Consider the following 27,738-nt stretch of genomic DNA (forward strand, 5'->3'; position numbering starts at 1 on the left):
GCAGAAACCAGCTGCATTTAATGGCTGCTCCCGGGCAAGGCTGTGGTGGGACAAGGCTCGTGGCAGCTTTTCTATATTTCAGGGTCAAGAGCCGAAGGCAAACAGGAATTGTTACTAATCAATGACAGTGGAGCAGTGCCCACCCCCCAGTGCAGAGGCACCGTGGTCCTGAGCTGGGCACAGCCCCAGCCCTGCCCCAGTGCTGTTCACTGGCAGCAGCATTTTCTGCCTGCCTGCTTTGAGGATGAGGGACCCCCATGGGCTCCCCGGGCCAGGGCAGGTCCCTCCAGTCCCGGGGCTGTTGCTCTCTCCCCTCCCACCAGAGTAGGAACTGGGGGCTGGGGAGCTCCTGGCTCTGCCTGCCTGAGGCTGCAGACCCAGACAGCTCCTGTGGGGCTCCAGAGGCGAAGCCCCAGACCTTTGGCATGACAGAGGTGCACGGCAGTGTGAGCACACCAAGAACAGCACGTCCTGACCGAATGCTCCCACGGGAAATTCCCCTCCCTCCGTGCTGGAAGCGCTCCCCGTGTCCCTGTGAGCCCCCGGGGCCTTTCTGACAGCAAACACCTCTGCCAGAGAGGAGGAGCCGCAGCTACGCCCGGTTTGTCACCCAGGCACGGGGACGCAGGGCGGGCAGCAGGAAGGGATTCACTGAAGGAGCCCCGGGAAGCCGGGAGGGGGATGCGGGGGCTCCCAGCGCGGGGCCGGGCACGGGGAGGGCAGTGCCGGCCGTGGGCTGTTCAAGGGACATGAGCGGCAGCGGGAACAGCCCGGAGCGGGGCCGGTGCCCCCGGGCCGGCCTAGGAGCTGTGGAAGATGCGGACGCGCTGCGAGATGTCCTGGCGGCACAGCGGACACGAGCACAGCCGCTCACAGCAGCCCTGGCAGCAGCAGACGTGGCCACAGGGCAGGAAAATCATCTGGGGCTGGGGGAGAGACACAGAGGGGACAAGGAGAGTGCTGCTGTCCCTGAGCACCCGCGGGGGCTCAGCGTGGGGGGCAGAGCCCCGCACCCCGATCTCCGTCCCCCCTGGGTGTGTGGGGACAGGGCTGTGCCGAGCAGGACACAATGGGACACGGGGCAGGACGTGATGGGACAAGGGGAAGGACACGATGGGGCACCGGGAAGGACGTGATGGGACAAGGGGAAGGACAGACACCATGGGACACGGGGCGGGACACGGCGGGGCTGAGCTGAGCTGAGCTGAGCAGCCCCTGAGCGCTGCCCAGGGCCGGCGGGGGAGCTCAGCGAGCTCCTGCCCAAGCCCGCACGGAGCCCGGTCCGTTCCTGTCCGTCCCTGCCCGTCTCTCCCCATCCCCGCTGCGATGCCCAGCCCGGCTGTGCCCGGATCCGGCGGGATGAGCACCCGGGCACTGCCAGGGCCGGGCAGAGCTGGGGCTGCGCTGGATCCCGCCCTCCCTCCGCGCCCTGCTCCATCCCGGGCGGTGCCGGCTCTCACCTCCTGCTCCATGCACACAACGCACTCCGACTTCCTCTCGTCCCCCTGCAGCGCTGGGGCCGTGGGGGCCGCGGGGCCCGGGGGCTCCTCCAGGGGAGCGCTGGGCTCGGGGCCCGCAGGGGCCTCGCTGTCCTCTGCCCTCCGCAGCTCTGCAAGCGCAGCCAGCTGAGTGCCCTGAGCGCTGCCCATCGCCCCCGCAGCCCTCCTGCCCTCCTCACACACCCACAGGCGGTGTCCGACCCACAGAGCTCCCTGCTCCGGGCTCAGGGACCTGCTGAGAGGGTAAAACGTGGCAGAAAACAACTGGGGGTACCTGGGATGGTCGTGGCCACAGCCAGGATCTCCCGAGCCCGCCTGAGGATGGCGTGCTGCAGACCAGCCTCTGTCACGCCGAGCTGTGGGGAAAGAGGAGCGTGTTGGCCCCAGAGGGACAGCAGGCTGATGTCCCCAGGGGACACTGAAAACTCCTGGGCATTGCTGGTAAGACGTGGCCATGCCAAGGAAAGCCCCTCTGCCAAGCACCAGGAATTCCCTGGTGCTGTTTCTACTACAGAAAGCACCTGGAGGATGTTGGAAGAGGGAGCCACGCTGCAGCTCACCCTGCTGGTCTCTGGGAAAGCCACTGCCCACAGGGACAGGTAGAGCAGCACAGGCACAGCAGAGCATCCAGCCAGGCACAGCTGGATTCTGAGCAGGGACAGGGACAATCCTTGCTGCTGCTGTCCCACACTGTGGCTCTGCTGTCTCGTACCTTCTCCAGGTCACTGGCACTCATGGTGCTGAGTGTTTCCAGGGATATTCGGTGGTGAGCGAAGATGGGCACGTACTGCTCAGCAGAGAGCTCCAGCAGCAGGGTCACCAGCTGCTGCTCCAAACCCTTCTCCTGAAAAACATGGAATGAGCTCCCAGACTGTGCCCCTGGGGCCAGGCAGCAGCAGGGCTGGGGCTGTGCTCATCCCTGGCCTGCCCTGCTCCAGCTCTGCTGCATCCCAAACACACCAAAGCCTGGAAGCCCAACAGCTGGAGCAGCTCTGGCCCCAGGTGTTTTATGGGCACAGTTCAAATTGTTGAGGTCTGGGAATCACAGAATATCCTGAGCTGGAAGGGACCCCCCAGGATCCCCCAGCCCAGCCCCTGTCCCTGCCCAGACCCCCCAGCAGCCCCAGCCTGGGCATCCCTGGCAGCGCTGCCCAAAGGCTCCTGGAGCTCTGGCAGCCTCGGGGCCGTGCCCATTCCCTGGGCAGCCTGGGCAGTGCCAGCACCCTCTGGGGGAAGAACCTTGCCCTGAGCTCAGCCTGAGCTGCCCTGGCCCAGCCCCAGCCGTGCCCTGGCTCCTGTCCCTGTCCCAGAGCAGAGATGGGAGCTGCCCCTTGGGAGGAGCTGCAGCCTCAGTGAGCTCCCCTCACACATGAAACAATCCATGTCTGCAGCAGCCCCTGCTTTGCCAGCTCAGGCCAATCTGCAGCACAGGCAGAGCTCAGATCAGCTCCTTGTGCCCACCCTGAGGGGACTTGACCTGCATAAAATTCTGGCTCAGACTATCAGGGGCAGGAATGGGCAGGAGTTGCTGCACTCAGTTGTGTTTGAAGGGGAATTTGGGGAGCCAAGCAGAGCCCTTTGGGGGCTCAGCTGGAACAAGAAGCCCTGCCTGGAAGGTACTCAAGAGTTTTCTGATCCTGACCAGCAGCCTGGGGCTGGGACAGCAGCTCCTGCTGGGAACAGCTGAGGTGTTGGCACCAGGGACCTGGGCAGCTCCACCCCTCCACAGGCAGGAATGAGGGAGCTCAAAGCACCGTGGGCAGCACTGGATCTGTGTGAGGGCTCTGTGACCTGTTCCCAGCCTTAGCTCAGGGGGCTCCTTGCTTCCCCCAGAGCAAAGCAGAGCCACAGTGGCAGCAGGAACAGCAGCAGCACCTGGAGTTTCAGGGAGAGGGGCTTCTGGTTCAGCAGACGCTGGTACTGGATCAGCCAGTAGTTCTCCTGCTTGGTTTCACTCTTTGCCTCCATTTCCAGCTGAAAAACAAACTCAATTCACTCAGCACCCGAGGGAACACGGCCAGGGGGGTTCAGGGATGGGTGTGAGGAGGGAACCCCCAGTCTGGGCACTGCAGGGCCCAGCCAGAGCACTGTGATGAGGGTCAGACAGGATTTCTGGCTCCGCAGGCTGGCCCCACTTTGAGCCCACGCAGGGCTGTGCATCTCCCTGCTCCCTTTGGCCCAGGACACGTGGCCTGGTCTCCTGAGGCTCAGGAGGGTCTGCAGATCTTCAGGATTTCAAGACCACAACTCCCATCCCTTGTGCTCACCCTGCTGCCCACTCCCTTCCCAGCAGGCTCACTGGGGGTGATGATGGTGCCCATGCTGCCCCAGGCAGTGCTGCTGTGCCCCCCAGGTTTGTGTTACAACTCCCTGGGGCTAAATTGGCTTCTGGACCCGACACAGCCCTGCTCTGCTTCCCTTCACTCCCACACTAAGCCATGGGCTCTCCCTGCAGCCAACCCAAATGCTTCCCAACCCACAGCACTGCATGAGGGGCTTCATTACCAGGATTTGTTGCAGTTCTTCCTCCCTTTGCTTCTTCTCCTTGAGCAGCTGCTGCAGGAGGCAGCCGAGTGCCCGGCGCTGCTCCATGACCGCCTCCTGCAATGGGAGAGCTCTGGCAGCCCCAGCCCCACCCTGGAGCCCCAGCCCCACTGCAGCCCCAGTCCCACTGCAGCCACAGCCCCAGTCCCACACTGCAGCCCCAGCCCCACACTGCAGCCCCAGCCCCACACTCCTGCCCCAGCCCCACACTCCTGCCCCAGCTCCACACTCCTGCCCCAGCCCCACACTGCAGCCCTAACCCCACACTGCAGCCCCAGCCCCACACTCCTGCCCCAGCCCCACACTGCAGCCCCAGCCCCACAGTGCAGCCACAGCCCCACCCTGGAGCCCCAGCCCCAGCCCCAGCCCCACACTGGAGCCCCAGCCCCAGCCCCACACTGCAGCCCCAGCCCCACAGTGCAGCCACAGCCCCACACTCCTGCCCCAGCCCCACAGTGCAGCCACAGCCCCACCCTGGAGCCCCAGCCCCACCCTGGAGCCCCAGCCCCAGCCCCAGCCCCACACTGGAGCCCCAGCCCCACATTGCTGCCCCACTGCTCCCAGCAAAGCCCCTGCCAGACCCACAGCAGTCCCTGTGGCTGTGCAACCCCTGTGCCCCACAGCTCAGATCCTCTCCAGCTGAAGCTGCTCCCTCAGCCCCCCCTGGCTGCAGCAGCTCCTCCTCACTGCATCAGGAGCTCAGCCAAAAGTATCCATGGTACCCTCCTGAGAATCATGGAATCCCAGACTGGTTTGGGTTGGAAGGGACCTTAAAGCCCATCCAGTGCCACCCCTGCCATGGGCAGGGACACCTCCCTCTGTCCCAGGTTGCTCCAAGCCCTGTCCAACTGAGAAAAGACCACCTGAAAGCAGGTCTGGAGTCCTGCAGGTGAACAGGACAGGTGAGGTCCCCTTGCCTTTGGGATGCTTCCCTTTCCCTGGGGTCTCACCCCAAGCACACCAGGGCAAGGCCAGGCATCCCTGCAGCCACTCCCTGGCAGTGCAGAGTTAAGTGGCTCAGGAATGTCCCATCATGGCCCCTCTGCAGCTTCAGTCCCAGCCCACCCATATCTGAGCAGAGGCCAGTGGCCATCAGCCACAAGGACGACAGAGGGACAAGGATTCTGTTACACCCTGAAGTTTGGGGAAACCTTCATTGACCACAGCATCCCAGACTAGTTTGGTTGGAAGGGACCTTAAAACCCATCTCATCCCACCCCCTACCACAGGCAGGGACATTTTCCACTGTCCCAGGGGGGCTGCAAGGCCTGTCCAGCCTGGGATCAGCACCTGGACCCTGCACAGGGACAAGGCCCCCCCAGAGGAGCAGCTGCCCCTCCCAGGCCAGCCCCACCTCCAGGGGAGCACAGAGGCAGCAGCATCAGCACCTCCAGGGAGGGAGAGGGACAACAGATGACAGGAGGAGCTGCTCCAACCCAGCAGGGACCCTTTGGGGGGCACAGCACCAAGGGCAGGGGGATCCAGGCAGATCCAGGTGTTCAGGCCTCGTTCCTCAGCTCCTGGTGCTGAAGCTGCAGGGCAGAGCTCTGCTCCCTGCACTGCCCTGCAGCTCCTGTGCTCACACCTGGTGTGCCCTGCAGGAACTCTGGGTGGTCCCACCCTGTGCCCTCCAACACCACAGAGTGACACAGAGGAGCTGAGTGAGTCCAGGCAGCACAGCCCAAACCCTGAAAGCTGCAACCCTGACACCCAAAGGATCCAGGACAGGCACTGCTGCCTGGGGTCAGCACTTCCCACTGCTCTGTGACTGCCCTGCCTGTTTGTCACTGATTGTGGGCTGACTAAACAGGTGACCTGACCTGGCACATGGCACACAGAAGAAAAGAACTGATGCAAATCATGACAAAATAAAATTTAAAGCCAAGTTGCTGAAGCTAAACCTGGCATTCCTCAATGTGCGACTGCTGATGATGTCCAAACCAAAACACAACACAATGCAAGAGGACATGCAATGCACAGCAGGCAGGTGGTTTTGGGACAGCCAACAACTGGATTCCAAAATCCTTCCCCACCCAGCACACCTGGAACTGCCCATCCCTATCAGGGCTCCTCTGTCTCTCTGCTGACAATGCCTGGGGATGTTTAGGAGCAGCAGTGATGTCCCACATTCCCAGGACACACAGGGGTTGCTGTGCCCTGTGCAGAAGGACCTCCTGACTGAGCATAAAACCATCTGGAAAGTGCCAGGAGCAAGGGAAGCAGGTGGAGCAATCCCAGAGCAGGGAGGGTGGGGGGCAGCCCCAGAGCCCCACGTACCTGCAGTGTCTCTGTGTCCAGTTCTTGCCTCTTTACCTCCAGCTGTGTCAGCTGCAATAACTCTGTTTCTATTAATTTAATCTAAACAGAAGATGAAACATTTTTTACTGACATTTAAAATGACTTTGATTTATGCTCTTTTAAAATGAGGTCTGACTGGCAAGGGCAGCACTGCAGAGCACCCAGAGGTTGGGGGGAGCTGCTTGTGCCCTTTGGTGATGTGTGTGCTGAGGGTCCCTCTTCTTTTACCTGAGGAGCTGTCCCCCCACTCCAGCTGTCTCTCTACTCTGAACACTCCTGCTCAGGTCTGGAGCCTCACACTGCAATCAGTTTGTGCACCCAAACCTTTTGCAGCCACTCTGGAATGCAGAGCCAAGGCCCTCCCAGCTCAAACCTCAGACTCCTGGGACAGTGCCCTGGTCTCCAGGTGCTCCAGCAATCCCAGAACAACACCTGCTCTTTCAGGTGGGGTAACTGAGACACAGAGAGGTGAAGGTCCAGGGTCCCACAGTAAAGCCCAATATGAAGGTCCAAGGTCCCAGAGCAAAGCCAAGATGAGAGCCCAGCTCACCCCTCTGCCAGGCCACCACCTGTCCCCAGGCCATGCTGCCCCTGCTGACCCCAGGGCTCTGCCCCTGCCCTGCCCCTGCAGCACGGGGTGGGAGGGGTCCAAGGTCCAGCCTTGGCATCAAGGAACAAATTCCCTTTATTCACAGAGCAAGAGGGAGCAAAATGCAGGGCCCTTATGGAGAAGTCAGGCAATGATGGGAGCTGTCAGACAGGTCACAGGCTTCCAGCAGAGTTTGGTCACTGGGGCACTCAAAATATCCAAGCCCTCAAGTTTATCCACCACATCCTGAACTGAGACTTTTGTGTCAAATCAGGAGAGGGAAGATTCTGGAGCACTGTGTCAGAAACCAGCAACCCTCCTTCCTGCATCCACCACTGCTGCCTCCCCACCTTCCTGCATCACCCCCTGCCACTTTCCCATCATCCTGCATCACCCCCTGCCACTTTCCCATCATCCCCTGGCACTTTCCAATCATCCTGCATCATCCACCCCTACTTTCTCCACCAGCTCTTGCTCTTTCCCCCAACTACATCACTGCACCTTCTGTGGAATGGAGCTCAGAAAGGCAGGCTGAGAATGGGAAAGAAAAGGTGAATTGATGGCTCAAGGTGCAGCTCTGATGTGCTGGATGGAGATGCAGTGGGCTCATGTGGAAGCAGCAGCCCTGCCAAGTACACAGCCTGAAGGAAATCTGAGGTGCAACTGCAGCTCACCCCCAGAGCCAGTGCAGGTGACTGAAGGAGCGGCAATGCCACCACCTCCAGGAACCTGCTTTGACACTGCCTCCCTCAGAGCTGGAGTGGAACCAACACTGTCCAACTCTCTGTTCCAGAGCTCTCAGCAGCACCAGAGCTCTCCTCAGACCCTGCTCTGTGCTCACAGCACTTTGTTCTTCCTCCCAGGGTCTCACCAAACAGCAGGATGAGCTGAGGAGCTGGTCTCTCTTTCCTCTGTTGCTGACTCACCTGGTTCCTGATCTGCCTGTGCATAAGATCCTTCTTCACCTGGAGAGCTTCAAAGGCACTTTTCTGCATCTCAACCTGAGGGACAGGCAAAACCCTGCCTAGTGAGGTGCAGTTGCTGATGGGCTCAAAAGCTGCTGCCTTGCAGGGACTCAGGAACAAGTCCCTGAGTGGTGCTTGCTCTGAGCAGCAATGTCCTGAAACACAGCTGAGAGCCCAACAGGTAAAGCCCACCCTGGAGACACACAGGGAGAATATTAATGTCATTCAGACATTCAAACATTCATCTGGAATGCTCTGTGTGACCCCAGCTCTCCTTTTCAGCAGCACTGAGTAGCCAGGCTGTGCTGCAGGGCACAGCTGCCCAGCACTTCTGAGAACAAACTCTGAAAATGCTTATCCCAAGTCCCCCAGGGAAACCTGACAGGAACTTCTGTCCCAAAATCCCCTCTTAATCACCGTGTCAGTTTTGTTTCTCATGGTCCCTGCTTCTGTCCTTTCTGAAAATTTGCTGGCTAGATAAAAAATAATTTTTTTTCAACCACCCAAGTTAGTTTGTCAGAATAGCAGATATTTTCAAAGTTTAGCATGCAGTGTTAAATAAAATCACTTCTGCATGCAGCCCAGCCCCTGCTGCTCCTGTGACCCACTCTGGATCCTGCTCTCCTCCATCCCCCATGACCAGTGTGCTCCTTTGCCTACCTGCTGCAAGATCTGACTGACAGCTTTGTTCTGATCCAGCTGCTGCCAAGCCAGGATCTGCTGGAACTTCTGATCCATCTCAGCTAGGCTGCAAGGAGATGGATGTGCCATGGGGTTAATGCTGGGTCTGGGACTCAGAGGAAAAGCAGGTAATGGGGAATGCAGGAGGAGGAATTTCTTACTGAACAGGGGAACAGCAGTGGCACTGCACAGCTGAAGGCCACAAATTTAACACCTCCTTCCCTACACCCAAACCAAACCTGCACCACAGGCTCCTGTGGCCCTGTTGAGCAGGTCACAGGCTCACAAGGCTGGTTTTGGTCAGTGCCAGATGTTGCCAGATTAAAATTTCTCATCTTGTTGTAAACAGTGAGCCAGGATGCTCAGCAACACTCATGTACTCCTTATGCTCACACAGCACCATTGAGGCAGCCTGGGAGGTGAGGGGAGCAGCTCTGGGCTACAATTTGGCACTGAATTGCCTCAAAAACCAGAAAAACAACTGGTCTAACTCTATCCATATTTAGCAGAATGTATAAGGCAAAATAAACAGTGCAAAAAAGTGACAGTCCCCCCCACAGTGTGATTAACATGCAAATTGTGGTCGTTAGAAGGCCGTTCATTTAAGGCAGTCTGACAGTTTAATTTGCACTGTCCTGGGCTGTTACAGCTGTCCTGCTGCATTCCAGCAGCTCCAGGGGTTCCTGGTGTACTTAAGGGAATTCCACTGCTGAAAGAAAGGGATTTCACAGCAGCACCACCAGCCCCAGACAGCCCCTGCACCTGGAGCAGGCCTGGCTGACGAGGTCCTGCCGGCGAGACTCGGAGGTCGTTTGGAGGAGCTTGTTCTTGTAGGTCTCAGCCAGCATCTGCTGCATGGCAGCTGGGGACAGAGGGGACAGAGGGGACAGAGGGGCTGTCAGTGCCTGCCTGGCCTGGGTGTGCACAGCAGGACTCACCCCCCACTGCTGCTGCAGTCACTGCAAACAACAGTGGCTGCTTTCTCATTGCTCTTGCTCTTCCCACTTCACTGATTCCAGAGCACACCCACCCACCCGAGAACTGTGGCTCTTCATTGGGAAAAGAGCTGAGCAAACTCCACCCTGCCTGTGCCTGCACCTCTTCAGGGCTAAGAGAGGCCCAGGCCCTGCTTACCAACCCTGAGATCACAGAATCTCCTGGGAAGTAGGAAGGACCCACCAGGATCCCCCAGCCCAGCCCCTGTCCCTGCCCAGCCCCCCCAGCAGCCCCAGCCTGGGCATCCCTGGCAGCGCTGCCCAAAGGCTCCTGGAGCTCTGGCAGCCTCGGGGCCGTGCCCATTCCCTGGGCAGCCTGGGCAGTGCCAGCACCCTCTGGGGGAAGAACCTTGCCCTGAGCTCCAGCCTGAGCTGTCCTGGCCCAGCCCCAGCCGTGCCCTGGGGGCTGTCCCTGGCCCAGAGCAGAGAGAAGTTGGGCTCTGCCAGTCCTGGGGGGACTTGGGGCTGTTTCCTCTTCTCTTGTCCCTTGTTCCCTGGGAGCAGAGCCTGACCCCCATTTGGATACACCCTTGTTTCATTCAGGGAGTTGTAGAGAGTGAGAAAGTCCCCTCAGAGCCTCTTCCTCTCCAGGCTGAGCCCCCTCAGCTGCTCCTGGTGCCCCAGACCCTTCACCCCATCTCCCCAAGACCTGGCTGGACTCACAGGCCACCTCCCTCCTGCGCAGCTGCTCCGTCTCCTCCTGGGTTATTGCCATCAGCTGTTCCATCCTGATTCTGCCAACAAACAACACTTCAGCCACTCCTTCAAAAGATCCCTTTTCCTCTACCCACCCAGCTCAGAGCCTCAAGGCTGGGCAGGTTCACCCTGCTCAGGAAAGTTTGGCTTATCAGAGACACCAAAGCCTTGGTGATTTTTTGGTGAAGAACCTCTAGAGACAACATTTGCTCAAAACCACGGGACAGTGGCTTTAGACAGGGAAATTGATTTTTCTGAGAGACAGAACATCAACACAACATGCATATGATCTCCCCAAACATTGCCAGACCCTTCCCTGGCTCTCCTTTCTGCTGAGCTGGATGAGCCCTGAGCCCAAGTGAGCAGTGCCACTGCAGGCAGCAGCCTGGCCTCCCTCCCCACCACCCCTGTCCTTGTTCCAGCACATTCCCCCCACCATTTACCAGGTCAGGAGCTGGTGTGGCTGGGGAACAGTCTGACAAACAACTGGATGATGTTCACCCAATTTACTGGGCCACAGCTGGCTGAAGGGAGGGGGCAGCTCACAGGCAGGGCAGAGCTGGGGACAGTCACTTTTGGTGCAGAATTAGCTCAGAGTGTTGGCTCAATGGCAGATTTGCTTCCCACCTGCTCCTCCCAGCCTGAATACATTGCTGGAACACCCTCATAACTGCCTTGCTTGGATATTGGAATACAGAGTTTTGTTCCCAAACTCATTATTTAGGCCCATTCAGAGATGAAAAAGAGGTAAAATCACCCTGTGACTGGATGTGCCAGACTGGGTAGGACCAGGCACTCTGAGTCCAGTGTCTTGCCTCCAACAGTGACCAGAGCCAGCTGCAGGTATGAGAGGAACCTCACCTGGCTTAGGGTGGATTCAGACTGTGACTCTGAAAGGAAGCTCCCACCCTCTTCCCAGCTTCTTACCCCTTTTCCAGACAAGTTTGTTTCAGAGACTCACCTCTCATTTTCCAAGGATTTCAGAATGTCTGAACTTCGTTTTTGCCTTAAAAAAAAAAGATAAAACAAAAGGTTTTCATCAAGCTGAGTAGAACATCCTGGTCCCCCAGAGGGCAGAATCACAGAGTCACAGAATCCTGAAGGGACCCACAAGGATCATCCAACTCCAGGCTCTGCACAGGACAGCACCAACAATCCCCCCATGTGCCTGAGAGAAAACAGCTTTGCTGTCATGCACAGCAGAGCAGCTTTCAGCAGGGTGGGCAGCTCCCATCAGCACCCGCTCACATGGACACCCAGCAGACACAGGCAGAGGCACCTTAACATCTCAAATTTGCACCTTCCATGAGGAATTCAAATTTCTTCCATAGCACTGCAAAATCCCAACATCACACATCTGTGAAACAGTTTTTATAAACTGCAGATTCCATGTGCTTGAAATGGGTCTTTGGTAGTGCAGGAGCTAAGGCAGCTCCAGACATCAATCCTGACCAGGTCCAAAACACTCAGGGATGAAATGAACTGCCCAAAACAACGTGACCAAAAAAAATCAGAGTAAGACCCACCTCTGGTTGTCCTCCAGCAGCTTCTGGATCCGGCTGGCAATGCCCTGCTCTGTGTCCTTCAGCTGCTGCAGCAGCTTCAGCCTCTCCTCCTCCAAACAGCGCTGGTGCTTCGACAGCCCCTGCTCCAGCCTCTGCTGCTCCTGCCCAGAGCAGGGAAAGCAGGAGCAGGTGGTGGGCTTGGGGAAGGCAGTGGGTGCCCTGCAAGGGCCCTGCCCAGCACACCCACCTCTCTCACTGTCTGCAGGATCCCATCCTTGTGGCTGTTGAGCTGCTGCACCAGCAGGGCCTGTTCTCGCTGGCCCACGTTCAGGCGCCGCTCAAACTCCAGCTTCTCCTGAGTTTTTCTTTCCTGAGAGGAATCAGAAGAAAGGTCAATGGCAGGAATCTCCTTCCCCAGCAAGAACATATCCTGGCAAAAAGGTAAAGCAAGGGACAAGAGTCCTTTGCAGAGAAGGGAAGCTAAATGAGAAACAGGAGGCTTGTCTAGGGGAGAGGAATGTTCTCTCCTCAGGAACCCAAAAACTGGGAAGCAGAAGCTGCTGCTCCCTTCATAACAATCTCCAAACTCTTCCATGTCATGGAGCTGAATTCCCTGGGCATTGACTGATACCAAACCAGCCAATATAAACACAGGGAAGCCCAAAATGCAGGCTGGGTTCAGCTCCACATGGCACAGGACTCCCTTGTCTGAAGGAAGCAGCCAGCTCCGAGCAGCTCGAGCCAAAGGCAAAGGGGGAACAGCAAGGCAGGAGCTTCTGGCTGTTTCAAAGTGAGCCTTGCACAGGGGAAAAGACAGAGACCCAGGGAAACAAAAAGAACAATCTAAAAGTGCAGCCAGGTGAGGAGAATGAGAAATAAAATAAAAAGATGGAAAACAAAAACCAGAAGCAGACCCATGCTGCAGACAAAGCAGTTGCAGGAGTTGATCCTTACCTTCCTCTTCTCATAATCCAAGAATTTGTTCTGAAAAATAAGCAATATCAGCAGACATTTATTCCCAGAAGCACTCTTTTGTAGATATTATTATTCCCCAGTGCAGCCTCCCAATACTGAGTGAAGACATCAGCCAAAGGCACAGCAACACAAGACCCAAGTCCAGTCACTCAGGCTTCTCCAGGGGCAAAGGCAGTGACTCTGCACTTGCCAAAGAGCACAGGAATTACCACAATTATTGGCCCAGCCTCCCCTTTCCCAGTAGGGCTGAACATGTCTAGCACTTGGCTGGGAAGCACAAGGTTCTTCTGCAGTTTGCTGTCCCCCCAAAAAACACACTGCACACTCCATGTCCCCCTGTCACCCCTGTCCCTTGGCTCCATCACTGCTTTCAAGGATGGGGACAGTTCTTTGGGATGTGCCTTCCAGGAGTCAGCATGGTGACAACAGCCCCAGCTGAGGAAGGATGAGCCACCCTTGCACACACTGTGCCTGGCAGCTCCCTCCATCCCCAAAACCCATGGAGGGGGAGGTGATGAGGGATGATGAGCCAAGTGCTGTGAGATGCTTTGGTGGAGCACAGAGACAAATCCCAAACCCTGTGGTACAGGAGAGCCTCACCTGCCACTCACTCTCCTCCTCCAGGTACTTCTCCACTGTCCTGTCCACCCCATCCACTGAAGTTCCTCCTCCATTGCTCTCCAGAGTGGGGAGCAGGTGCTGTGAGGGAGGGTTGTATGCAATTCCACACTCTGCAAGGCACCAGACACAAAATAAGAACATTTGAGGTTCAAAGACCTCCTTGGAACCGTGGCTGTGAGCTGGCTGCTGTGTGGGACTGCTTCCAGCTGTGCCCCCTCTGCCCACACACCAGGGAGTGCCTGGCAGGGCTCCTCCACCTGAGGCTCATTTTGCCATTTAATGATTGCAAAAATCATTAATGATGGCAAAAAAATGAGGGAGCTCTGGGGGGAGGTGGGGCCACTCCATCCCCATCAGGACAAGGATCTGCTCAGACAGAAACACACCCTGCACACAGGTGCAGGCTTGGCTGCAGATGTTACTGCCCAGACCAAAATAAGTTCTGACTGTCCTGTTTTTTCAGGGAATATCCCAATGTCTGGCAAGGCACTTCCCCTGCATAAAACCTCCACCAAAACTCCCTGTCTGTATTAAACACAGTGGCCACAAACTCCCAGTATATTATCTGTGAGTTTGAGTTCTCCATCTGTTTTCACCATTCTCCAAACAACCTGCAGGGCCCAGGTCCTTCCTCAGAGAAAATGAGGGCAGCAGGGACCTGAGTGTCTCTCCTTGTCCCAAGGCAGTGAGAGCTGGACAATGCCTAATCCTCCCACAGGAGAAAATCCAAATAACCACGGGCAGTGCACTGACCTCTTATGGCCACTGAGGCAGCCTGACCCAGCCACTCTGATGGTTAACAAACCACTCTGCATTCCAGTGGGGCAGGGCTCAGGGAAGGACTCCTTCCTGCTGTGCTGTGTGCCAACACAGACAGGTTACCAGGTGTGCAGGGCATCACCAGCACCCCAAGCAGGGCCCACACAATGCCTGTCCTTCAGAAATGCCATCTCTGGGCACAGCCCAGCTGCTCCTGGCTTACCTCTGCAGAGGAACTGCTGGATGGCCTCTGTGCCTGCACTGCAGATGTCAGGGGGTGGGTAGGTCATGGCAGAGGCATCCAGGGTCAGCGTCTCCAAAACAGAACACACAGAGCTCCAGGTTATTCTGAGTCCAGACAGAGGCCAGCTGCAGTTTTCTCCTTGCAGCTCCCCTGAATCTTACTTCATGTTACCCTAAATCCTAACATAAATTTGAGGCTGTATTGAATCCTGTGGCAGTACCAGTCGTTGGTTTTTCTGGGTCTGGATTGAAGGCATTTGAGACAGGAATTCGAGTTTGGACTCAAGTGTTTATTATTTCTTATCAGTAAAGCAGCCTCATTACTGTGAGTTGGGCAGCTTTTCATTAGAAGACACAAAATGGCCAACAATCTCTTGTTACAAGGTATTTTAAGACTAAACTATCCAATTAAGAACTGACACCGGGATTATTTCCCCTTTTAACCCAATAACTGATCCCAAAGAGCCCCCAGTGCAGACTTTCCTGCCCAATTACCAAATGCCACCCAAACCCATGGAGAAGAAGGAAGCAGCATGAAGAATAAACCCAGGACAACACCCTGTGCCCCCCATCTTGCTTCCATCCACAACATACTAAAAATCCAAAAATCTAAATTTCTCACCAAGTGATACATCTGCACTGCTCTCTATAATCTATTTCACACTTTTGTGGATTGCAGTCTATCTTGAAGTCTGGGAAACTTTCTCCATGAATGAGGGTCAGAGTCAGTGCTGCCCTGGGGGTCAGGGCACCCCAGAGCAGACACAGAAATATTCCCAGTGCCCTGGGTTTGCACAGAATCCCTGCTGGGTGTCTGGCACCTTTCAGAGGTGACTCCACTGCCCCTTATTTGCAAGTTTCTGAGCTGGCCATTCACTGAACATTCCCCTCATGCAGGCAATGGCATTTCATTTAGGTACCAGAGGTCAGAGCACTTCTCAGCTCAGACATTCCCTACTCCATGTCAGGAGTTCAGCATGGAAGCAGGGGTGATACCAGGGCATGGAGAGGAATGCCATAAAGAAAAGTGGGGAAGAGCCACTTGTTTTGTCCTTCTTTGGCCACCAAAGGACCCAATGCTGCCTTGTGTAGGGAAGGGCACAGCAGGAAGACCTAGAAAGGACCCACTTTACCAAGCACTGGGGGCAAAGCTGCACAGATGCCTCAACTCAGGCTGTTCTCATGAGAAGTGAAGCAAAATGTTGTGTGTGAGACAGGAGAGCATTTATTCACACCTTCCTGCTGGTGTCTGAGGCAGCCCTGTTGCCTCACACTTGCACCCTTTAGTACTGACAGGTTTGGCAGCCAGAAGGCAACAGATCCATAAAAATCTTACTGCTTTTCCCATTCTGAATGTGCACTTCAGAGAACCATAAACACATGAAAGCTGATAACAAGTTGGAGATCTGCCAGGGTGACAGAAGCATGGTTTGTGCTCTTAAAGACAGTCCTGGCAAGTAAAATCCAGGGGTTCACTCTCTGGGCATCACTTTAGTCATGATTAAATGACAAAATGATCAGATTAAATGGTAAAAACTATCAGAAAAGACCAGAGCAGGTACATAAAAGTAATTTTAGCCAGTGTGAACAGCCCTGTTACAATTCCCTGCAGAGCATCCTGCCCAGACCCTAAACATTCCCCTCCTGGGCTGGATTAATTTCCAGCTGAGGGAGGCAGGCAGGGAAGGGCTGGCCCCAGGCTGGTACCTGCAGGCTGCGGGCGTGGGCCAGCCCCCGGGGCAGCTCCTGCAGCTCATTGCCGCTGACATCCAGAGCCCGCAGGCTGCGCAGGCCGCTCACGCTCCCGGGCAGCGCCCTCAGCTGGTTCCCTGCAGGGACAGAAAGGCAGCTAAAACATGGAAGCACACCATTGACAGAATCACAGAATCCACACCATTCACAGAATCACAAAATTCACACAATTCACAGAATCACCGGGTTGGAAGAGACCTTCAAGATCATCGAGTCCAACCCAGCCCCAACCCCTCAGCTCAACCCTGGCACCCAGTGCCACATCCAGGCTTTGTTAAACACACCCAGGGATGGGGACTCCACCACCTCCAGGGCAGCCATTCCAGAACTTTATCACTCCTTCTGTAAAAAACTTCTTCCTGATACCCAACCTGAATTTCCCTTGGTGCAGCTCGAGGCTGTGTGCTCTGGTTGTGTCAGTGCTGCTGCAGAAAGAGCCCAGCCCCAGCTGAGCACAGGCACCTTTCAGGAGCTGCAGAGAGTGATGAGGGCAGCCCTGAGTCTCCTTTTTCTTTCCCAAACCAGGAGCCAAGCTCATCTGTTCCAGCACCAATCCATAACCACACACATGGCTCACTTCCCCAGGGATGGGGCTGTGCCAGGTCACACAGGGACTCAAAGGATGGCACTGCCCACCAAGGGCAATTTGGGATGCAGATCTCCTCCTCTGCTGAGGTCACTGCTGCAGGCTGGATCTGAGCTGTTTATCAGGAGAATATTTGTAACATGGGATGTTCTTGCCTTGGCCTAAGTCCCAGGGATGGGAGCAAGGGGCCTGAGGGTGAGATTGCACACCCTGGGCTCAGAGCCCAGGTGCTGCAGACAGACAGACAGACAGACAGACAGACAATAATCTGAGCTGCCCTTCCAAGCTCCTCACCCTCCACTGCCTTCCCTGTTTCAGCAACAGTTCCACATAACTAAATCTCCTTTTTCTCCCAGATTTATGGCACTGCATAGCTGGACAATGTCCAGGAGTCTGGAAAAGAGGTGTGACCTTTGTGCTTGGGCTGTGCAAACCTGTGGGGATACACAGGAGCCAGCCCTGGGTCTTGGGGGACCCAACTGTAATTCAGTTTATCTGGCTGAGTGCTCTGCTTGCTTTACTGCAGTGCTTGAGGCTGATACATTTTCTGCTTAGATCATTTCTCCTGCCTTGCCAACTATTTGAATTCAAACCTTCCTTGTGCTCCTCCTCAGCACTCTGAGTGTAAATAAACCATATGGTGTTTGCCTTGATTGATAGGAATAATTGTTAATGCAGCTCACCATGACCAGATAATAGATGTGCTTTGTCCAGAGCAATCCCATTCCATACCTTTCACATTGAGGACCTGGAGCTGTGCAAGGTCTCCTATAGATTGTGGAAGGCTTTTTAAAAGATTCCTTTCAAGGTTTAGGACCTAAGGTATAAACAGAAAAGATATTCAAAATATTAATCCAAGTCTCATGTCTACTACACATCTGTGCTGCTGAGACTTTCAGGCCCAGGAGTACAACTTGAAATTGGTTGTAGGTAGCACTTTCAGGGTTAAAAAAATGTATTTTCCACCAGCCCTGGATAAAGGACATGCCAAGCTACCAGGGGCAGTGAGAAACTCTGCTCACCACCAACATCTGGTGCTGGATCCAGATGCAGGAACTGGGAATTGGAGTGTCCAGGGCAACCCTCCCCAACTCCAGTTCTCACCTAAATCAGCCCCCTGAGGAGAGAGACCCTGAGTGTGCCCTTAGACACTGCTCTGGGTTCTGAACATAACCACCCCAGGGAGAACAGCAAAACCTGAATGTCTGGGGAGATCAGCAGGACTCTGCTTGCTCAGAGCATCTGCATGGCCATGGGAGCCACTTGGGCTGCACCAAGCTGGAGAACATAACCAAGCCTGGCTTTTCCTGCTCTTCTCCTGCTCCTTTCCTCCATTCTTCCATGCCCTGTACAGACAACTGGGATGCAGCAGCAAATCTTTACCTGAAGAGCTGTCAGCTGACCAATATCAGCAGGAAGTGATGCCAGCTGGTTGTCATGCAGATCCAGAACCTGGAAAAGCAGATGATGCCACCAAACAAGGTTGGGAACAAAAGTCATGAATTATCTCACAATGAAAATTACTTTGTTTACAATGGGGCTTTGAAAAGTAGCTCAAGTTTTGCAGGAGACAGGGACACTTAATTCTTGGAGGTCTTTTGGAAATAAAGGCATCAGTAACAAACAAGAGACAAGGGAGAGCAGTGACACTGAGGGAGCTGTCCCACAAAACTGGAGAAGCCAACTGGATAAATCATCCCCTTGGAAGCAGGCTGGCAGCAGGAATTTCTGCAGGATCAATGATCTGAACTGCTCCAACAGCAGTGCAGGGAGAGGGTGGGACTAAACCTGGAGACCTCCCTCCCTCCTGTGGAGCTGCTGAAATGACTCTGCCTCTTGGGGAATCCCAGCACCATGGTGATACAGCCCTCTCACACCCATCACCAGTTTCCTTCCCATTCCAGTGACCCTCCAGAGCAGGGGAGAAATGGATCTACCCCACAACACACCCAGCCCTGCTTCACCACCACCAGTGAGGCTGCTGAGGGGGAAACTGTGGGATTCTGAAGGGGATAAATGAGTTGTGGGACTGATGGTGATGTGACACAACCCACTCAGTGACTGCTGTCTGCCAGCCTGCAGCTGAACCCAGAAAAGGCAGGAGTCACACCTGGGACTGATCCCTGAGCCAGCCAGGAGGGATTTACTTGGGCTGCTGTGTTTTAGTGCAGCTCAAACCCAAGGAAAATAGGCTGCAGTTGAACTGTTAAGAATCACAATTACCTTCACAGTTATGAGACTCAGGAGGCTGCAGGACTTTGGAACTAAGGATGTCAGATTATTGGTATGAATAATCAGCACCTGGGAAGGAAAAACCCCATTGTCACATCAACACAAGAGACACCAGAACAAGCACTTTTGTTGGGATTGAACTGGGGAGGCTGTATAAAAACTCAGTATCTTATTCAGTATCATATAAAACACTGCAATAGGAAATGGACTGTCAGAGAAATCAAACTTTACATGAGATCTAAACCAGAACCAGAACCCCTCATTTGAGAAATACCCTTAGATGGGCTAAGACAGGAACAACCACCTGCTCTTTCCTGGCAGAAATTAACTGTAAAAAACATAGACAGGATTGATCTGACTCAAAATGCTCTCTGTGTAGTATCACACAGGTGGACAAATTCCTGACAAGAAAATTCCTTCTGGACCACCATAAAGCAACCACACACAGTCATATCAAACATGACAACAATAGTTAAGCATATTAATAGTTAAGAATATTAATTATTAAATAATTATTTAATAATTTCTGATTACAACATTACCTTTTTTTGCAAGACCTTGCAAGTTGCAAAGGCCCCATAAGGAACCTAAAAACAATAAAAAATAGTCATGTCAGACTTCTCTTTTAAGTAGTTCTACATTGTCCATCTGTAAAGTGTGAACAGCTTGACTGGAAATAAAAGTGATGCTTAAAATCACTGCCCTCTGATTTGGGCCCAGTATCTCCCAGGGAATTTCCATTTAAACAGCTCCCAGTGGCTCTCCAAGACACAACAGTGGCACAGAACAGGCTGAGGCTTAGGCAGGAGTTCAAGCCTTGTGTGATTTAATATTCATTGTGCAGATGAGCTCAGGCAAAAGTTCAGCTTTCTCATCACACAAATGCATTCTGTGCTTTGGCAACCTCAGAGCACTCTGCAGTGTGCTGAGAGAGAGAGGTGAGCACCAGGCAGGACAGAGTGTCCCTGATGTGCCAGGACAGGGACAGGCAGACCAAGGAGGTGCCAGTCCAGCCCCTGCCAGGCACAGCTGGGCACTGTGACCTTCCCTGCAGCACAGAACCAGCAGCAGCCAGACTCCTGTCCATGGTTAACTGTAAAACCAAACTGATGTCTCACTCCATTTATTGAAACAACAATGAAAATGAACAGCAAGACAGTTTTATGGTCCAAAAAGAGCTGCTGGGCATCCCAGATTAGCTGTGGGGCTGGCAGGGTGGATCCTCTGTCTGCCACCCTGCCACACCCAGGCTGTCCCACACAGCCTGCAAAGCCACCCAGAGCTGCTGGTGGCTCCTGAGCTGGGAACAAAACATCCCAAAGGCTCAGCAAAGCCATTTCACACTGCACAGCAGGCAGCTCTCCTCTCCAGGATGGTGTCACATCTCCACACTTTGCTTGGCAAGGCCATCCTGTATTCAGGATCAACATTTTGTGAAAAGTGAGATAGAAATGGGCTTCTGCCTGAGGCTGGCCTGGCTGCCAGCAGGAAAAGCTGTGTCTGGGTGCCTGGCACTCTGTCACTGCCTGCCCACACACCAGAAGATTGTTTCTCATTTAGTTGATTGCCATAAAAGAAGCCAAACTGGGGTGAGACTTCCATCCTTACCCAGGAACTTGGAAGCAGGACTGGGATTTTCACTTACACAGAAAAACAACCATGGGTGGCAGACTGTGTAGCTCTAAGATCAGAAATACTCAGCCTCTGGCAAACCAATTCCCTCAGAACCAGCAAAATTAAGCCATGAGGTCCCAAATTAGGGTCAAACAAGGTGGAGGGTATGAGACCACTCTGCCCTTCTAAAGGATTCCCAGGACAGAAATGGTGTTGAAGCATGAGACAGGACAGGCAAACTCCCAAAAAAAACCAAAAAAAAAAAAACCCCAAAAACAACCAAACAAACAAAAAACCAAAAACAAAACAAACAAGAAAACCAAACCAAACAAAAAACCACCAAACCAACCAAACAAAACAACAACCAAAAAAAAAACCCCAAAAAAACAGGGAAGAACCCGCCCAGAACTCAGGAGATAGAGGAAAAGGTGGAGATAGAGGAAAAGGTGGAGATAGAGGAAAAGGTGGAGATAGAGGAAAAGGTGGAGATAGAGGAAAAGGTGGAGATAGAGGAAAAGGTGGACCAGCAACAATTTCTGTCTCAAGGCTCACAGGCATGAGAGTAAATCTGACAGTTGTTTCCAAGAAGCAGACAGAGAATCAGAGGTGTGAGTGAAGACTGGAAGGTGGAGAGGACATACCTCTGAGAGCTCACATCTGGATATGTCAAGGGTGTCATCAGCACCAGCTTCTTTTGCCTGGAGAGGGAACAACCACATGCAGAGAATCAGACCATGCAGAAATCCAGCACCTCTTGCTGCATCTTGCCCAGAGAGTTTGTGGGCTCCCATCCCTGGCAGTGTCCCAGGCCAGGCTGGACAGGGCTTGGAGCAGCCTGGGACAGGGAAAGGTGACCCTGCTCATGGCAGGGGTGACTCTGGATGGGCTTTAAGGTCCCTTCCATCCAGACCAGTCTGGGATTCTGTGCTTCTGTTCCAAAGTATTTTCCATGTTCAAATCAAGTTCATTCAATGCAGCTGCTTACAGCAATGAACCTGGACAGACACCACCCACCCATGTCCCCAAAGCCACATCTACACATCTCTGGGTCACTTCCAGGGATGGTGACACTACCCCTGTCCTGGGCAGTCTGTTGCAATGTCTGACAAAGCTTTTCAAGAAAAAAAAGTCCCAATATCCAGCCTGAGCCTGCCCTGGCCCAGCCTGAGCTGTTCCCTCTCTTCCTGTCCCTGTTCCCTGGAGCAGAACCCAACCCCCCTGGCTGTGCCCTCCTGTCAGGAGCTGTGCAGAGCCATAAGGGCCCCCTGAGCCTCCTTTGCTCCAGGCTGAGCCCTTTCCCAGCTCCCTCAGCCCCTCCTCATCCCTTCCCCAGGAGATTCCCTGTGCCAGAGCACCCTGGTGAAATCCTACTCCAGGAAAACAAACAGCAACATCTAATGAGTTAATCCTCAGAGTGACAGGAAGATCAGAATAATGGGAAGCAAAAGAGAGGCACAAGGCAAGGCAGATGTGATGGAAGGCACAGCTTCCCTGGAAGGAAAAGCAAACTGGGAGATCTGTGAGGGCAAAGGGGCATGGAGGAGAAAGGAGAGCTGGGGTCCCACCTGCAGGCTGGCAGGACATGGGGTGGGGTGGGGGATGCCCCATGGAACCACACAGAGAGGGATGGAAGGGGCACCAAGGGGATGTGGGGGTGGGAAAGCAAAGGCAGACAGGGGGGCAGAAATTCCCTGAGGTGCATTAGGAAGAAAATCTGCTACCTTAGTGGGATCAGGAACACAATTACTGCTCATGGAATGTGGTTACTGGTCATGCAGGGAGGTACCAAATCACACAGAGCCAGGATCAGGCATGGAGAACAGAAATGAGCCTGGCAGTGCTGACCAGGCACAGAGAACAGAAATGAGCCTGGCAGTGCCTACCAGGCACAGAGAACAGAAATGAGCCTGGCAGTGCTGACCAGGCACACAGGACAGAAATGAGCCTGGCAGTGCTGACCAGGCACAGAGGACAGAAATGAGCCTGGCAGTGCTGACCAGGCACACAGGACAGAAATTACCCTGGCAGTGCCTACCAGGCACATGTGGTAACCCAAGGACCAGGCACAGAGGACAGAAATGAGCCTGGCAGTGCTGACCAGGCACACAGGACAGAAATGAGCCTGGCAGTGCTGACCAGGCACACAGGACAGAAATGCCCTGGCAGTGCTGACCAGGCACAGAGAACAGAAATGAGCCTGGCAGTGCCTACCAGGCACACAGGACAGAAATGAGCCTGGCAGTGCCTACCAGGCACACAGGACAGAAATTACCCTGGCAGTGCCTACCAGGCACACAGGACAGAAATTACCCTGGCAGTGCCTACCAGGCACATGTGGTAACCCAAGGACCAGGCACAGAGAACAGAAATGAGCCTGGCAGTGCTGACCAGGCACAGAGAACAGAAATGAGCCTGGCAGTGCTGACCAGGCACAGAGAACAGAAATGAGCCTGGCAGTGCTGACCAGGCACACAGGACAGAAATGCCCTGGCAGTGCTGACCAGGCACAGACAACAGAAATGAGCCTGGCAGTGCTGACCAGGCACACAGGACAGAAATGAGCCTGGCAGTGCCTACCAGGCACACAGGACAGAAATGAGCCTGGCAGTGCTGACCAGGCACACAGGACAGAAATGAGCCTGGCAGTGCCTACCAGGCACATGTGGTAACCCAAGGACCAGGCACAGAGAACAGAAATGAGCCTGGCAGTGCTGACCAGGCACACAGGACAGAAATGCCCTGGCAGTGCTGACCAGGCACACAGGACAGAAATGCCCTGGCAGTGCTTACCAGGCACATTTGGTACTCGAGGCGCTTCCGAGCTTCTTCGCTGGGTTTCTTCTTCCTGAAGAAGAGAGGCATCTTCAGCCCTGTCCAGGGGCACAGATGGTCACTGCAGAGAAAGGCTGAGGGATCCTGGGCTCTGTGTTTGCTGGGGAGCCTGGGCTGCACAACTGGGACCTAATGAGTTGGGGAAAAAATGAAAAAGAAAATAATTGTGTCAGTCATGAAAAAAAAATAAAAATCTTTGTTTAGCTGGATGCCACAGGCAGTTCCAGCACAGGGAAGTACAAACATGAGGCACTCAAGCCCTGCTGAGGTCTGAGAAGGTTTGGTTGTCTGGGTCACCCCTGGGATAGGCACAAAAAGGTTGCTGAGGATCAGAGAAATGCAAGGTCCACTCCAGGAATTAAAAATTAAAAAGCTGTATCAAGAAATCAAGTAGAAGGGATAAAACCCAAATTATTGAAACTCAAAGTCAATTCTGGCACAATAACAAAGAGCTGAGAGCAAGGATTCCAGTTGGTTCAAGTGTGAGGGAAGAGAAGTTGAACCTAAGAGAGGAAAGGCTGGGTGCAGGAAGATGCCAAAAGGTGGAATCAGGAGTGCAGTGGCTGAGGGGAACAGACACCAGGCAGCTCTGGGACAGCTCTGACCCAGCAGGGGAGGAAAAGGAGCTGTTGGCAGATCTGGAGGGAAAGGCAGAAAGCTGTGGCTGGACAAGGAATGGGGAGAGCAGCTGGTAAGGAGGTGGTACCAGTGGGGATGCTGGAAAAGAGATGAGGGCAATGACATCAAGGAGCAAAAGGAGTTTATTGTGGCTGCATAGGACCAGGGGCACAAATGGGCACAGCACAAAGAGCCTGAGCTGGGGCTGCAGCTGAAAGGGGCTCCCAGAGGGATCTGGCTGGGAGTTAGGGAAGAGCAGGGGGGCAACAGCGAGCCCTGAACAGGGAGAACATTTTAAACACTTGCAGTGACTTTTTAAACACTTAAAATCCCTAAGCAATTAAAAACCAGCACAGAAGAGGCACTGCTTCACCAGTGGGGAGTTACTGGCACAGCTACACTGAGCTCAGGGCTCAGTGGAGCTCAGTGCTGCACATGAAGTGCTGGGGCTCTGCCAGCTCTGTGTCTGCAAACTGGCCCCAAAGGCTCCTGGGGAGCAGCTCCTCACAGCATCCAGCCAGAGAGGTTCCCTGAGCAGGGAGAGCTCTGCCAAAACCTCTGTAAAATCTTTACAGAGATAAATCCTCACTGTAAAAGTAAAATAATTCAGTATAATTCATCCCTCTTCCTTTCCCTGCAGGAACAAGGAGGCAGAGACATCCTGAGTCACTGTCCTGCTGTCACAGCACTCACTGGGACAAGCCATGGGCCACAGCAGGAGCTCCAAACTCATCTCCAGCAGTTCTGGGGCTCCTTCCCTGCCATCCCAATTTCTGCCTCTTTAACCAGTTCAGATGACTGAAATGCTGCTCAGAGCCAGCTCCCAGGAGAACTCAAAGCATTGAGCAGGAAGGGAAGCTCACTGTCAGGGAAATGCAGAACCAAGGGCAAGGCATCAGAGGCACAAACAAAAGGAGATTTCAAGATGAGAAAGCAGGAGGCAAAGGTGCCTGCAACAGGATATCCTTGAATTGGTGACCATGTTCAACCCTGCTGAGCATTCCTGCATGCCCCTGTCCCACCTCACCCTTCCCTATTCCAGCCAGACCTCACTGGTCATGGGGACAGTGGGAAATCTTCAGTTTTTACCCAAGAAAATGGATAAAGACATGAAGGGCAGACAGTGAACAGGAAAAGAATCATACCAGGGGTCACAAGATGAAGGATCAGAGAGATTTGTTACATGGATTGAACAGCTCCCAAAAGTGGAAATTTGCTTTAGTGAAGACACATCAAACTCAGCAGCCAGGAGTGAAAAAGGCCCTTGGCATGTGACCACTACCTGATGTAATTTTTATTTATTAAATTACTGAAAAAACTGCCTGTAACTGTCCAGGCCAGCATCCACCCTGCAGGCAGTGAGCACCCAGGGACACCAAATCCTGATCCCAGTGATCCCTGCAGGCAGTGAGCACCCAGGGACACCAAATCCTGATCCCAGTGATCCCTGCAGGCAGTGAGCACCCAGGGACACCAAAACCTGATCCCCCTGCCCCCTGCTCTGCCTGAGGAGCAGCCACACACATGCTCAGGAAGGGCACAGAATGTTTTCTGGGTGTTTCCCAGTCTGCAGCTGTTGGGGTGATGCCAGCAAAATAAAACCAAACATTTCATTTTACTAACAAATGTAATTCAAACACAGCAACACAGCTCTGGGAGAAGCCCCAATTTTCAAAAAATTCTGGACACCATAAATCCATCTGGGCACTGTAACAAGACAAGGTGAGGGTGTGGAAAGAAAAGAATTTTTATTTAGTCTGGGAAAACACACTCGGGAGCACAGTGAGGCAGCACTGAGCCAGCGTCTGGGTGGCTCCTGGAGATGCTGCTGGCCCTGGGGGACAGAGGTGTCACCAGGCAGGCACAGGCTGCTCTGGCTGTGTGACAGGGTGTCACCAGGCAGGCATAGGCTGCTCTGGCAGTGACAGAGGTGTCACCAGGCAGGCACAGGCTGCTCTGGCTGTCTCACAGGGTGTCACCAGGCAGGCACAGGCTGCTCTGGCAGTGTGACAGAGGTGTCACCAGGCAGGCACAGGCCTCTCTGGCTGTGACAGAGGTGTCACCAGGCAGGCACAGGCTGCTCTGGCAGTGACAGAGGTGTCACCAGGCAGGCACAGGCTGCTCTGGCAGTGACACAGGTGTCACCAGGCAGGCACAGGCTGCTCTGGCAGTGACAGAGGTGTCACCAGGCATGCACAGGCTGCTCTGGCAGTGACAGAGGTGTCACCAGGCAGGCACAGGCTGCTCTGGCAGTGTGACAGAGGTGTCACCAGGCAGGCACAGGCTGCTCTGGCTGTCTGACAGAGGTCACCAGGCAGGCACAGGCTGCTCTGGCAGTGTGACAGAGGTCACCAGGCAGGCACAGGCTGCTCTGGCTGTCTCACAGGGTGTCACCAGGCAGGCACAGGCTGCTCTGGCAGTGTGACAGAGGTGTCACCAGGCAGGCACAGGCTGCTCTGGCTGTCTGACAGAGGTCACCAGGCAGGCACAGGCTGCTCTGGCAGTGTGACAGAGGTCACCAGGCAGGCACAGGCTGCTCTGGCAGTGACAGAGGTGTCACCAGGCAGGCACAGGCTGCTCTGACAGTGACAGAGGTGTCACCAGGCAGGCACAGGCTGCTCTGGCTGTCTGACAGAGGTGTCACCAGGCAGGCACAGGCTGCTCTGGCAGTGACAGAGGTGTCACCAGGCAGGCACAGGCTGCTCTGGCTGTCTGACAGGGTGTCACCAGCCAGCCCTGCAGGACCTGGAACAGGCCCAGAGGAGGCAGCAGCCGAACTGCAGCTCTGGAACTCGCTGTCCTGCATTGTTTGCTCTCTGTGCTGGAGCTGCCAGCCCTGCCACAGCCTGAGCCTGCCCTGAAACAAATCTCCGCTCGTTTTCACCAGTCCAGCTCTGCCACTCAGTCCTTCTTTTCCCTCACCATCACTATTCTTCTCTTCTTCTCTCTGCGGCTCCCCCTCCCAGGCTCACACAGCTTCCAAGCTCCTCGTCTTCTTCACCCTTCCCTCAGCCAGAACAGCGCCGTTCCGTGCCCGAAGGCCCAGAACCTCGGAAGGATGAAGGACTGAGCCGGGATTGTGGCTCGCAGCCCTCGGGCACCGGCCCGACACCTGAGGAGAGCAGGAGAGTGAGCGAGGGCAGCGCCTGCTCCACGGCGGACACTGCGCAGCTCCGGGCACCGCCTGCTCCAGACCCTTCCGAGGAGCACCCCCGAGGCGCGGTGCCCGGTGCCGGCCGGCCCAGCCCCAGTGCCCCCCAGCGGGTCCCCCCGGCCCGGCCCGGCCCCGCTCACCGCTCGGCGCCGCCATCGCCGCCTCACCGCCGGCTCAGGTGATCAGCGGCACCGCCCAGAGCGCCCCGCCCAGAGCGCCCCGCCCAGAGCGCCCCGCCCAGAGCGCCCCCTGGCGGCCGGAGGACCGCCCCCACACGGCCGCGGGATCCCGGAGCTGTCCGGGATGGGAAAGATTCCCCGGGATCACCGGGACTGATCCGCGCCTCGTCCCCAGCGCAGAGCGCTGAGCGCCACAGCCAGGCCTTTCTTGGACACCTGGACACTTCCAGGGGCGGGGACTCCACCGGTGCCCTGAGCACTCCTGCCAGTGCCACACCACCCTTCCATATAGTCCGCGTTTTGCAACAGGGCTATCTAATCTATCTATCTATCTATCTATCTATCTATCTATCTATCTATCTATCTATCTATCTATCTATCTATCTATCTATCTATCTAAT

The 27,738-nt window shown here is 54.8% G+C and overlaps 1 protein-coding gene across 4 annotated transcripts; it reads right to left on the reverse strand.

Annotated features, from left to right (window-relative positions):
• On the reverse strand, positions 1 to 27,355 carry LRSAM1 (leucine rich repeat and sterile alpha motif containing 1). Of its 4 annotated transcripts, none has more exons than XM_036394022.2 (25): positions 27,299 to 27,355; positions 23,345 to 23,515; positions 21,196 to 21,252; positions 19,483 to 19,527; positions 18,932 to 19,009; positions 18,092 to 18,160; positions 17,441 to 17,525; positions 16,078 to 16,199; positions 14,351 to 14,441; positions 13,348 to 13,478; positions 12,727 to 12,756; positions 12,020 to 12,142; positions 11,794 to 11,933; positions 11,229 to 11,273; positions 10,235 to 10,305; positions 9,339 to 9,438; positions 8,556 to 8,643; positions 7,857 to 7,931; positions 6,321 to 6,401; positions 4,005 to 4,100; positions 3,375 to 3,473; positions 2,212 to 2,343; positions 1,774 to 1,855; positions 1,461 to 1,609; positions 1 to 926 (listed from the first exon to the last, which is right to left on the reverse strand). In XM_036394022.2, the coding sequence occupies exons 2-25, from the start codon at positions 23,414 to 23,416 to the stop codon at positions 801 to 803; spliced, it is 2,187 nt and encodes a 728-aa protein (XP_036249915.1). In that variant the 5' UTR covers positions 23,417 to 23,515; positions 27,299 to 27,355; the 3' UTR covers positions 1 to 800. The 4 variants fall into 4 exon arrangements, with proteins under 4 accessions (XP_036249915.1, XP_054372909.1, XP_036249913.1 ...); XM_054516934.1 differs by lacking the exon at positions 6,321 to 6,401 and adding an exon at positions 26,927 to 27,116 and having other exon boundaries at positions 27,299 to 27,313; XM_036394020.2 differs by lacking the exon at positions 27,299 to 27,355 and adding an exon at positions 26,927 to 27,116.
• Between the last annotated feature and the right edge of the window lie 383 nt (positions 27,356 to 27,738).

Source organism: Molothrus ater, chromosome 20 (genome assembly GCF_012460135.2).
Source record: "Molothrus ater isolate BHLD 08-10-18 breed brown headed cowbird chromosome 20, BPBGC_Mater_1.1, whole genome shotgun sequence".
Lineage (NCBI taxonomy): Eukaryota > Metazoa > Chordata > Aves > Passeriformes > Icteridae > Molothrus > Molothrus ater.

Bases quoted from the DNA above. Each gene is read 5' to 3' on its own strand.
- LRSAM1 (XM_036394020.2), bottom strand. The intron at 6,402-7,856 runs GTGAGTCAGCAA...TCTTCTGTTTAG, and splicing joins ACAGGCAGATCAGGAACCAG to ATTAAATTAATAGAAACAGA. The intron at 3,474-4,004 runs GTAATGAAGCCC...TTTGTTTTTCAG, and splicing joins AAGAACTGCAACAAATCCTG to CTGGAAATGGAGGCAAAGAG.